The following is a 12,934-nucleotide window of genomic DNA, read 5'->3' as shown; positions in this document are numbered from 1 at the left end:
TTTGTTGCTGTAACTCTATATCCCCAAGTTGTCACATACAGTTTAGTCTGATGCATTGTTCTGGATCTATAACATATGTGCCTCATGATGTCACCTCTTCCTCACATTATTCCAAGACTGGGACAGCCAGTTTTCTTCAGTATGCCCACTTAATGGTGTCCTCTAACACAAGCAATAATTTTTTCTCTCTACTTGGAGTCTTTATGTCCTCAACTTTCCTAAAAATTTCGTTCTCTAACATATGGCATCTTCTCACTAGTTCATTGGGCTCTTTTTGTGTCTTAGTTATCAAAACAGGAGAAAGATCATTTCCATGACGATTATTTTTGCCCTCATAAATTAATGGTACATTAACAGAAACAATAAAAGGCACAATGTTCATAATTTGTTCTTAGTTTATGTTCTTGATATTTTCTAATCAGCCTGTTCAATAATGCTATTACACACCTCTGGGGCAAGTGGAAGTTGTCTAATAACCAAGAAGAGTAATTCTACTTGCTCTGTAATCAATCAGTTAGAGAAATAGCTGCCTGATTGATGGCGCACTTAAACTGATATGCAGTTAAGGCTGTGTAATTTAGTATTGTTCTTACAGTATTAAAATATAAAAATAAATAGACTTACTGAGCTACTATAAAATACTGAGGTATAGGTTTGTTTCCCCATCTCTTGGCTGCATATTTTACTGCAATAACTAATGCTGTAACAAAATGAGTTACTGATCTCCGATATATTCAGAGAGATCTTAAAGACCTTGGTGGAGTAAAAGAGTAGGGAGTAAAGTGTCCAAGTCTGTAGTTATCAAGAGTTGAAGTATTGACAGGCCTTGGAACAATCCACTATGTCAAGCACATGTTGCATTGCTGTGGAAGATCAAAAGCATTGGTTAGCTTTCATTCTTCAAACGGTTAAAAAAAGACACCAGCTCTTTCCTACAGATGTGCAAACATGGACTGTGTTTCATATCCATCTTCTTTTTGATCTTCCAGGTACATGTTTGATTTAAGCCCAGAACTGGCAAAACTGTATCCATTTTATGAAGATGACTGGTGTAAGACTATATTTGCAGATTACACAACCACATATAGTGATCAGCCTCCCAATTTCTGGTTTGTGGTTTTCAGGTATGAATACAAATTGCACTTCTTGGTGATGGTGACATTCCCAAGGGATTTGCCTGTGCACTTGCAACACTCGTTCTAAAACTATTTTCTATCATAAGAATTGGCCAGTGATTCTTTTCCACTAAGTCTTTTAAATCAGTGATTGCTAATAATCCCGTGCATTGCTATGTGTGCCAGTTTAAGTATTATAAAAAGTAGGTCATAATTATATTATAATTGATTTACTTGCACTGTACAATAGAGCAGATCTAATTTGTTCGAAAATAAAAAGTTATGCAACTGTTACTTGCAAAATGTGGTACTTGACCATGTCATGGTCATTTTTATGCCTGGTTTTCACAAGACAATTTCCTCAGGAAGTCCCTCCAGCTCACCTTGGTTCAACCAGTTAGAGAAATACTAATTAACTTTGAGTTGCTTCTTAAATGATTCCAGATTTATGCCTCTAACTACTCTATTTTGAAATTTAGTTTCTACCTCAATATGACTGTTGGAAGGTCCAGAAAGACTAAAAGGGTGGGTATTTTATTCATTTGAAGAAGTTACAATTTATTTAAACAGCAAAACAAATACATTTGTGAAAGATATATAGTTAAAGTAGCGTAGGACAGAAATCTGCTTAGATCTGCTTCCAATGTCTCATCTTTTATACATTTAAAATTTTTTTCTATTAATAATGGCAATGAAGAAAGACCTGCAGGTTGGGGGAAAATCTCACCCACAATGATTATTTGACTGACTCAGAATGGCTATCATTATTGTGAGGATCAAACTCTATCAATCAAATTTCTACTACTTTCTTGGAATCGCTAGTTGGGCCATCTCCAAACATCACATTCCTGAGTTATGAATGAGCCCACATGCATATTTTTCACTGCAGGCAGAGGCAAGACTTAAAGTTTGCACCACATGAAGCAACTCAGCAGGATACACTCCTCATGCCCTGCAAATGTTTCTTCAGGTAATTACCCAAAACACTTTTGAAAACAATAGTTGAATCTGTCTCCACACTCTGTCAGACATAACTATGCCTTCATAACTAAGCTTTTTCTCATATCTCCATTAGCTCTTTTGCATTTCACCTTAAATTGGTGTGATCTAGTACTCAACTTTTTCACAACTGGGAACAGTTTCTCTCTATCTACTCTGTCCAAATCCCTCATGGTTTTTAGCAACACTATCAAATCTCTCAGCTTCCCAAATCTACCCTTGTAACTGTGGAAACATCTTGGTTAGTCAATTCAAGATAACAAAGCGTGGAGCTCGATGAACACATCAAGCCAAGCAGCATCTTAGGAGCACAAAAGCTGATGTTTCAGGCCTAGACCCTTCATCAGCAGAGGGGTCTAGGCCCGAAACATAAGCTTTTGTGCTCCTATGATGCTGCTTGGCCTGCTGTGTTCATCCAGCTTCACACTTTGTTATCTTGGATTCTCCAGCAACTGCAGTTCCATTATCTCTGGTTAGTCAATTCTGTTTTGTTTTCTAGTGTCATTATATCATTCTTAAAGTGTGATACCCAAAATTAAACACAATATTCCAACTGAGGCTGGATCAATTTTCTTACGAAGTGCCACCATAATCTCCTGGTTTTTGCACCACACACATGTATTTATAAAGTCCAGGATTCCCTGGATCACTTAGGCTTTCTCAGTAAACCTAACCATAATTGGTGCTGATATGTCCTCAAGTTCCTCTGCTCCTGACTCCCTTTAAAACCATATCTTGTATTAGAATTAGAATCATATTCTATTGTCTCATGTATTCAACTACAGGAATACAGTGAAAAGTGTAAAAAGTCACCATTCTAAGGTGCTATCTTAGAATACAAAATATTATAAAACCAGAGAAGAAATAAAAGAAACAAAGCCAAAAGAAAAAGAAAACCCATCCAAATCTTAAAATCTTTATCCAAAAGAAAAGGAAAAAGTCCAAATTTTAAAGTCGAACCTCCCAGACCTAGCCCAGAGAGTTGATTAGGGAAGGAATGGTGTAGCGGTATTATCACTGAACTGTTAATCTAGAAACTCGGCTAATGTTCTGAAAACTTCGAATCCCATCACAGCAGTAGGTGCAATTTGAATTCAGTAAAAAAAATTCTGAACCACTATCGATTGTCAGAAAAACCCATCCGGTTCACAAATGCCCTTGAGGGACGAAAATCTGCCATCCTCACCTGGTCTAGCCTATGTGTGACTGCAGATCCACAGCAATGTGGTTGACTCTCAATTGCCCTTACCAATCGCTACATAGTCTCATAGTTGGTATCAACCTAGGCACTAGAATAGACAATGGCAGAAATAGCCCTATCGACTCTGCAGAGTTCTCCTCACTAATATCCAGAGTTTATTGTCAAAATTGGGAGACTCGTCAAGCACCAGCCTGACACAGTCATACTCATGGAATACCTCACAGACAATGTCCCGGACACCACCATCACCATTCCTAGATGTGTCCTTTCCCACTACTAGGACAGACCCAGAAGAAGTGGCAGCACAGTGGTATACAGTCGGGAACTGTCACTATTTCAGGTATTACCCTTCTTCAGGCCTGGATGTGGGGGTAGGAGGAGCTGCAGATAAAGGTGGGGAAGGGGTGGAGGTGGAGTGGTAGTGATAGGTGGACACTGATGGTAGGTACAACCTAGTTGGTTAATGGGAGGGATAAATCCAGTTGGTGGCTGGAAGGGAGGGTCGGGAGGGTCAGAAGTGTCTGCTCCTTTCCTCCAGATGCTGCGTGGCCTGCTGTGTTCTTCCAGCCTTTTGTTTGTCGACCTTGGATTGCAGCATCTGCACTTTTTTTTACTCTAACTAAGGAGGACTAACTAGGACTGAGATGAGAATTAATTTCTTCCAAAGTGGTGAGCCTATGGGGCATTCTTCGCCACAGAAAGTGGTTGAGGTGTAAACATTAAATATTTTGAAGTAGTTAGATATAGCTCTCAGAGCTAAAGGGATCAAAACGTTTGAAGTGAACGAAGCATAGTTGGATGATCATAAAATGTGAGGCTGGATTAACACATCAGGCCCAGCAGCATCTCAGGAGCACAAAAGCTGACGTTTCGGGCCTAGACACTTCATCAGGGGTCTAGGCCCGAAACGTCAGCTTTTGTGCTCCTGAGATGTTGCTGGGCCTGCTGTGTTCATCCAGCCTCACATTTTATTATCTTGGATTCTCCAGCATCTGCAGTTCCCATTATCACTCATAGTTGGATGATCAACCAGGATTGATCATAATGAATGGGGGGCACGTGCTTGAAGGGCCAAATGGCCTACTTATGTTCCTATATTGTGTTTCTTCTTGAATTCAATCACAATTCCCCTTGTTACACTGCTGGCCACCCCCATTTTCCAAAACAACAAGTAGGAGCCATCTGGCTTCCAAAAGTGTTTATTGCATTTTATATGTTTAATATTTAGCTAAAAACACCAATATGCTCTTTCTTCTTCCTGACAAGTTCTCCCCACTGGTGTAATCCAGCCCTCAAAAACAAATATTCAAGTGAACATTAACTGCTGTCTATTACCTCTGGAGCTTATCCTTGTTCATTCTTAAAAGGACCATCATTTATAGCATTGTTACTCCTCACAGTTCATAATTCCAAGCTTTCTGTCACAGCAACTTTTAAAATTGTGCCTTGCACACTAAAGTCTGAGTCATTGAAGTAGATCAGTAAAAGCAGTAGCCCTAGTACCAATGGCTTGAGAAGCAACTACATCCCGTCCTCCAGTTTAAAACCAAACATTCACTATTATACTTCATTTCTTTGCACGTAGCCAACTTTACATTCCTTCTGCCACTTTCCTTTTCATTCTGTGGGCTGTAATATTTATTAAAGGTCAGCATAGGAGAGAGACAGAAAGAGAGATTAAGGCAATAGTTGATAGTGGTGAAAAAAAGTACAGAAATTATCTTTGTGCACCAGGAACTTCCTCGAGCAGTGAGCTCTTTTCGCTGAGACAACCAGAACACAATTGTCCTTGCGTGGTCTGGCTAAATCTAAAGGTAATGAACAAATAAGCCATGTTCCAACCGAAAGTATATACACCTTGGACTCAATGACTGAAGACAGGAACTAGTGAATGATTGGGATAGGAGGAAGCAAACTTTCTTCTTTCTTCAGTCAAATTGTCTCAGGTTGTGATCAGTTTGATCCTAAGTTGAAGTCTGCACATTAGTCCTAGGAAATTGCAAATGAGATGCCTCAACAACTAATATTAATATCCAAAACCCTATTCTAAACCCTGATCAGATTTTTTTAAAAATGCCCACTTAACTTTAGATGACTAATGCATAAACCGCTGTTGATGCTTACTGCGCCAGGGCCCCTATGCACAACTCCAGTCCATGCTGCTACAACACGATCTGGCTATCGGAATATCTGAGGTGTTGCTATGTTGACAGCCTTAAATTCTCAACAATGGAACTTAAGAATGTAAATCATCAGCGTGTATGTACAGTTTAACTCTGAACTTGGAGTTAATGTCACGATGGTGCATCCGAGAGGACTGGGATGGAACCCTGAAATACTGCAGGATTGTACAGTGTCAGGGAGGCAAGTCTACTGAAGAATAGGGTACCTTACTACTTTGCTAGAATACCACCAAATTTGCAGTTGTGGCTGGTAACAACATGTATTAAGTTTTGCTTAAGTCGAGTAATCTTGCCTCACTAATGACCCCCCGGGGATCCGGATTCAAGTCCCACCTGCTTCAGCGGTGTGTAATATTCTCTCTGAACAGGGTGATTCACTTCTGTCTTGCCTCTCAGAGGTTACCACATGGTGTAGCTCGAGGATTACAAATCCCTGGAGAGCAAGTTTATAGTGACTAATACTTTAAATTGTTGACTGAAGTGGTCCTTCGCCATTATCTATTAGTATATGAAGTAAAGGTGTGTGGCACAAACAGCAGTCTAGTCTCTAGGAGTGAAAGACTAGGAAGAGTCGCTGCTAAGTTCAAAGGCAGATAACTTGTCAATACTGCTGTAATGAGCAAAGAGAGAATATATGTTTGACACTAGTATGTTGATAACTTTTAAAAAAGTCAAAGTTTGCCTGATTTAGTTGGTTGTCAAAGACTTAATCCAAATTTTAACAACAAATCTTGTACAATTAATTTGAAATTGTAATTTTATGTTTTATATTTTGTCATCTTTTGGTCATGTCTTACTGCAGTGATTAGTTTATTGTTGTAAAAGGGTGGCGGATGCAATATATTTTCATTTTCAGTCTTTCTCTCTCCCAAAATACAAGTAAATTAACTGTGAATTGGGTCTGCCATCTTATTAACCTGCTCTACAAATTCTTTATGTTTAAAAAATCTCCTTGCATTTCTTTATTTGCTGTTTACTTCCAGCCCCCCAATATTTGATCCTTTTGTTCCCTTTGCTTTCTAGAGGTGCTTCAACTATCTAACTGAACTTTGTTGTGCCCACAGAGAAGTGTTTAATGTCCCTAAAGATATGCTGATCGTGCCAAAGATTTACTCTGCACTACCCACGTGTGTTCTGCATGTGGTCAATAATGATACAGGAGAAGAAATACCCAGGGTTTTTCAAAAGGTAGCTCCTCATACATACAATAAAAATACGGTAGGTAAATTCAATGGCTGGAGATGTGACCTCCAATGTATTACTCTGTTCGGAATTTGTTTCTCATTTAATAAAATTGTTCTTTGTGCAGATGTTCATTCAAATTAGCAAAAATTTCAATTATAAGTTGTTACCTAAAACGGCAAATTTTATTTTTATTCAGACTGGCTATACATTCACAGCTGAAGCCCAAACTGGAAGCTTCCCAGTTCCCAGTGGTAAATGGAAATTACGTTTGATTGGCTCCAGCTATCCTCCTCCTGTTCTGGCAAATGAAACTGTCAACAGCAGCTTTTCAATGAAGGAGATTAAGTCCTACTACATTCCAAATGACAAAAACATCATCTTCAGGTAGTCATAAGAAATTGCTTTGCAGCTTAACATTACAAATGCTTGACATTTCTGGAAAATAATCTTAAACTAGTCACTGATTCCGTTTGCTAAAATGAAAGCCTTGAGAAAAATGACAGCTGGATGGAACTAAATGGATAGAATTTCAAGCACAATGTGTCTTTAGTGCAAGATCAGAGTAATTTTCAGTTGGTGCATTCTGATATAATGTTTAAGAATTCCAACTGAAAGGAATGCAATTTGCTTGTTTGATGTGATGTGAGAATAGAATCAGTATTAGATTGCCCTGGCTGAAAAAAATAGAGATTTTTGAAGAAAGGATATAGATCATTTTTGAAGATTTTCTGACAAATGAAATGATATCAAAATCATAGAATGATACATTGAAAATAGAACTCTACTATGCCTGTGTTAGGTCTTTGAAAGTGCTATCCATTTGGAATACTCTTTTGCTTTCTTCCTATGCTCTTTAAATCTTCCTTGTTTCCAAGTACTTGTTCAATTCTCTTTTGAAAGTTTACTACTAAATTTGCTTGAAGCACATTCTTGGGCAGTATTTTTCAGACCTTAACAACTCATGCAAAAATACTTTCCTCATGTCAATTCTGTTTTTTGCATACGTATCCTCCAGTCATCATACTTTCTTCCAAAACAGGTTATCCATACTTACGCTATGGAAACACTTACTGATTTCAACATTTTTTTCAAATCTTCCCTTGATCTTCCCTTGATCTCCCCTGCTCTGAAGCAGTTTATGTCCAAATGCAATGAGATCTGGGTAACATTTAATCTGGACTGATAAGTAACAAGTAACATTTGTGCCACATAGGTGCCATGCAATGACCTTCTCCAATTTGAGAGAATCTAACCATCACTCCTTGATGTTCAATGGTATTACAATCACTGAATCACCCAATATCAACATTCTGGGGGTTACGTTTGACTGGAAACTAGGTTAGACTGGATGAACCTTGTAAATTTTGTGTCTGCGAGAGCAGGTCAGGTGCTAGGAATTCTGTAATGAGTAAATCACCTCATATCTCGCCAAAGTCTGTTCACCATCTCCAAGGCACAAGTCGGGAACACTCACTGCCTGGAATTTCCCTTCCATATCTTACACACAGTTCTACCTTGGAAATATATTGCCATTCCTTGAGTATTGCGAGAATACTTTCCACTAATCTGTACATCTAGGTGGAGTTCCAACAACACTTAGGGAAGACAACATTCAGGACAAAGCATCCTGCTTGATTGGCACCATGTCAACATTCACTGCCTCCATCACCAATGTACAGTGGCAGCAGTGCACACCATCTGCAAGATGAGCTGCCATAACTAACCAAGCCTCCTTCAACAGCAGCTTCCAAACCTGTGACCTTGACCACTTAGAAGGACACTCACTGCCTGGAATTTCCTTTCCATGTCCTACACACATTTGCACCTTGGAACAATATCACCATTCTTTTGACTATTACCAGCTCAAAATCTTGGAACTCCCAACCTAACAGCTCTGTGATCTATATCCTAAAACTAGTGGTTTATGAAGGCAAGTCACCACTACTTTCTCCAAGATAATTAGGAATGGGCTATAAATGCTGGCCTAGCCAGCAATACTCACATCCTGCGAATGAATGGAATACAAACAATCCCAGCTTCTCTTTACTTTTCCTGTAACTGAAGTCTCTCATCGCTGATATCATTCTAGTAAATCTCCTCTGCACCCTCTCTAGAACCTGGATATCTTACTTAAAATGTGCTGTCCAACATTGGACATAATGTTCTAACTGAAGCGTACCTAGTGTTTGATAAACATTTTGTTTAAGTTTTTAACTCTGTACTCTATCTCTCCACTAATAAAAGCAAGAGTCCCATGTGTGTTTTTATTTAAACAGCCTTCTCTATTTGGCCTGCCACCTTCAAAGATTGTTGGAAACAAATCTCTTCAAAGTTTTGGAGTAGATTTGTAGCTCGAGTTGTGGATGTTGTGGTTCGTTGGCTCACCAAGTTGGTTTGTTGTTGTCCTGCAGACGTTTCATTACCCGGCTGTTAACATCATCAGTACAGCCTCCAAGGAAGCATCTTCATCGAACCAGTTCGGCAAGCCAACCAACCACAACATCCACAACCTGAGCTACAAATCTACTTTCAAACCTCAGAGACCTACAGGCCAAACACACTCAAATTGGTACGAAAATAGGGGAAGGCACTTCATTGCAGGCTGCACTGATGATGTTACCCAGCAGGGTAATGAAACATCTGCAGAACAACAATGAACCAGCTGAGTGAGCTAACCAACCACAATAAATCTCTTTAATCTCTCTGCACCTCCTTTAAAACTGGACCATGTACTTCATATCATTACTCCTCATTTGTCTAAAAAAATGTTTCATTCACATTTTTTAAATTTTACCAATCCAACCTGCTCAGGGGTTGGCACATTAAAATAATCAGGAACAGAAGAAATCTTCACATTTTTTGCTACTGGATGGATTTACAGATTAAGATACTGCAGTTACTGAAAAGCAGTTGTCAGTAATAAAATTGACTTTTGATATACAGGTAATAGCAGATAAATTTATTCCTGGTACAGAGCTTTTTATTGTATTTCAATAAAATAAGTAAAGACATGTTTCACAATTTAAAGGCATCCGAAAATGCTTTTCAGTCAAAAGAAGTACTTTGAAACGTCCTGACCCGAAACACCAGCTTTCCTGTTCCTTTGCTGCTTAGCCTGCTGTGTTCATCCAGCTGTACACCTTGTTATCTGCTGTTTTTCCAGCTTATGCTGAGCTTCGCTGGAGTACAGCAGCAAGCCTGAGACAGAGGTGTTGGCCAGGGTACAAGGTGATATGTTGATGTGGTAGGCAACTGGAATCTTAGTGTCTTTTTTGCAGACAGAATGTGGATACTGTGCAAAGCACTCACCCAGTCAGCGCTTCATTACACAATGTAGAGGAGATCACATTGTGAGGAGCAAATACAGTAGACTAGGTTGAGTCAAGTACTGCTTCACTTGAAAGGTGTGTTTGGGCCCTTGGATGGTGAGGAGGGAGGAGGTAAATGGGCAGATGTTACACCTTCCACGATTGCAGGGAAGGTGTCACGGAGCTGAGGGGATGTGGTGGGAGCAAACCGGGATGTCTCGGATAGAAAAGCCGAAACATCTGAAGGTAGATAAATCACTTGGACCAGATGGACTACACCCCAGAATTCTGAAGGAGATAGCTGAAGCGATAGTGGAATCATTTATAACGATTGTTCAGGAATCACTGGAGTCAGGGAGGGCCCCAGAGAACTGGAAAATCACTAATGTAACTCAGGAACAAAAACAGAAGTTGCTGGAAAAGCAGGTCTGGTAGCATCTGTGAAGAAAAATATCAGAGTTAACGTTTCAGGTCCCATAACCCTTCCTCAGAACTGAGTTCCGCAGCAATTTTTCCAGCAACTTATGTTTTTATCCCTGTTTACAGCATCCGCACTTCTTTCAGTTTTTATTCATTAATGTCACCCCCCCCCCCCCCCCCGTTTAAGAAGGGGGTAAAGGAAAAAACGGGAATTACAGGCCAATTGGACTGACCCTTAACTACTTTTTTGACTGTCTAACTGTTTTTCTCCCTCTGTGGGCTCTATTTCAACCTATCAGTTACTCTTCTGCCTCCGCCCATCACATTTTCTGCAATAAAAAAGCTGGCACCTGAAGATCAGTGACTTTGACATTGGTCAGGTGTAGACAGCGACAAGCATTAGAGGAGGGAAGGCAGCACAGGCATTGCTGATGGTGATATGCTGGCTGAGGACTGATGGACTCCCTTCAAGCTGTATCTTTCTCTTTTTTCTTTATTAATAAATTGTTTGAAATTGTACTGAATTGTGGCAGCAGGTGAAAGCTTTTCACTGTATTTTATTGCATTCTCAATATAAAATACACAGGACAATAAATCATTCACTCATTCACTCATTCACTCATTCACTCATTCACTCATTCACTCATTCACTCATTCACTCATTCACTCATTCATTCATTCATTCATTCACTCATTCATTCACAACTTTTCACAGCTACCATCTGAAGAAGGGTCACTGGGCCCAAAATATTAACTTTGATTTCTATCCACAGATGCAGCCAGACCGGTTGCATTTTACCAGCCGTTTGTATTTTTGTTTCTGATTTCTAGCATCTGCAGTTCTTTTGGATTTTCCCTTTAAAATCTCAACGGTTGATATCCCAAGGCACTTGAAACCGCTTAAGCTGTGTAAACAAATACTGTGAAACTGGTACCAGAGATCAGACAGCTAGTCCAATCAATCTGTGTTACAACTGTTTCAACAATCCAATGGTTGGCAGAGCTCCCTGTCAAAAACACATACTGAGGCCTAGCTGAGAGCCCAGACAAGGAAGAGCTGAAACATGTGAGCTCCCACTTGATTGAATGATCTGGCTATCTGATCTCTAGCATCACTTTCACAATGTTTGTTTGCAGAACCTTGTATATGAAATATGGAGAAAATAAATGACAGCAATTACTGAATTCTTGCAATTTTGCAGCATGTCATTGAACTGCGGTTTATTTCTGGAACTTATTCCCTTGCAGGAAGCAACTGAATGTAGTAGGTGTTGTAATTGCTAATAAATCGTTGACTTGTGTAACTTCGTTTGCTGGCCAATTTATTGCCGATGGAGTCTTGTGAAACTTACACATCTAAATATATGACCCAGAATTAAATACTTACATTTTTGCACATACATGTTTCCCGCCAACCCTGTCCCACAACCCAACCTCCAATCCATTCCTGACGTAAATTCTGACATTTCCTTGGCTCAACTTTCATTCCCCCCCTGACCAATTCAGACTTGCTTCCAACTTAGACCCATCTTCAACCCAGATTTCATTTATCAAGTGTTGCAGCAAAGTGTTTTTTTTTATTTTTGGATGACTGGCTCATTGATACTCCTGTGTTTATATCAAAATGTAGAAAATTACAAGAGGTGCGACACCAAGACATCTCAGGTTTTGCCATTCGGGATTGTACCTCTGCATACCCTAATTTGTATCTCAGTGTCTGTTGTTAATAATAATGTATTTCCACCGACACCTGTTGCAGATTCCAGGTCAATGTGTATATAACTCATCAAGCTACACTCCACATGCAAACCTCCAAGCCAGATGTATACATTGAGCTGCAAATCCTAGATAGGAATGAAGAGGTAGCCAAAGCAACTGGAAAAGGCCATACGATAATTCCTTCATTCCTGTTTGCCTCAAATACAGGACGTCCTACTAATCATAGTGAGTATGGCACCAGAACTCTTCAATTTGCTTGTATTCTTTTATCTCTTTGTCTCTCACCCTCTTTTTCCTTATCCACCGTTTTAAGTTTCTCTCAAATAACAAGAGATTGTTTTAAACGATCTAAGGTGGAAGTTACCCCGTCTGTGAATTATAGAAAAAATAGATTAGAGATTAGTTTACACAGTAGAAAAATCTCTCTCACCTAAGAATTTCTCAAGACTCATCTCCGATTAGAATAGAATCGAACAGTACAGAAGGACATCATTCAATGCATCAAATTCATCCTTCTCCCCTATTCCTGACCCATAGCCCTGCAAAGATCCGCTGTTCAATCACTAATCCAATTCTGTTCGGAAATTTCCCGCTCAATCTGCTTCCACCATCATTTCAGTTGGTGTATTCCTAGTCTTAATAACTCTTACATAAAAAAGTTTTGCTTTGTCTCAATGATCTTCATTAACTCTTCAAGGTTTATTCTTCAGGAAATTAAATTTTCCTCAGTAACTGAAAGTGTTAAGATCAGATACTTATTTTTGATTTACCCAATACAAACCTTCATACATATGCTGACAAAAG

General features: G+C 39.3%; 1 protein-coding gene across 1 annotated transcript in view; it reads left to right on the top strand.

Annotated features, from left to right (window-relative positions):
- Positions 1–12,934, top strand: part of adgb (androglobin) — a 284,646-nt gene that overhangs the window by 228,768 nt on the left and 42,944 nt on the right. The window contains exons 26-29 of the mRNA XM_059648385.1: positions 990–1,124; positions 6,563–6,716; positions 6,880–7,067; positions 12,171–12,355. Coding sequence (XP_059504368.1) covers positions 990–1,124; positions 6,563–6,716; positions 6,880–7,067; positions 12,171–12,355 — 662 coding nt within the window. The remainder of the gene's footprint in view (positions 1–989; positions 1,125–6,562; positions 6,717–6,879; positions 7,068–12,170; positions 12,356–12,934) is intronic.

This window comes from Stegostoma tigrinum, chromosome 9 (genome assembly GCF_030684315.1).
Source record: "Stegostoma tigrinum isolate sSteTig4 chromosome 9, sSteTig4.hap1, whole genome shotgun sequence".
NCBI classification, from domain to species: domain Eukaryota; kingdom Metazoa; phylum Chordata; class Chondrichthyes; order Orectolobiformes; family Stegostomatidae; genus Stegostoma; species Stegostoma tigrinum.
This window is presented reverse-complemented; position numbering and strand designations above follow the sequence as displayed.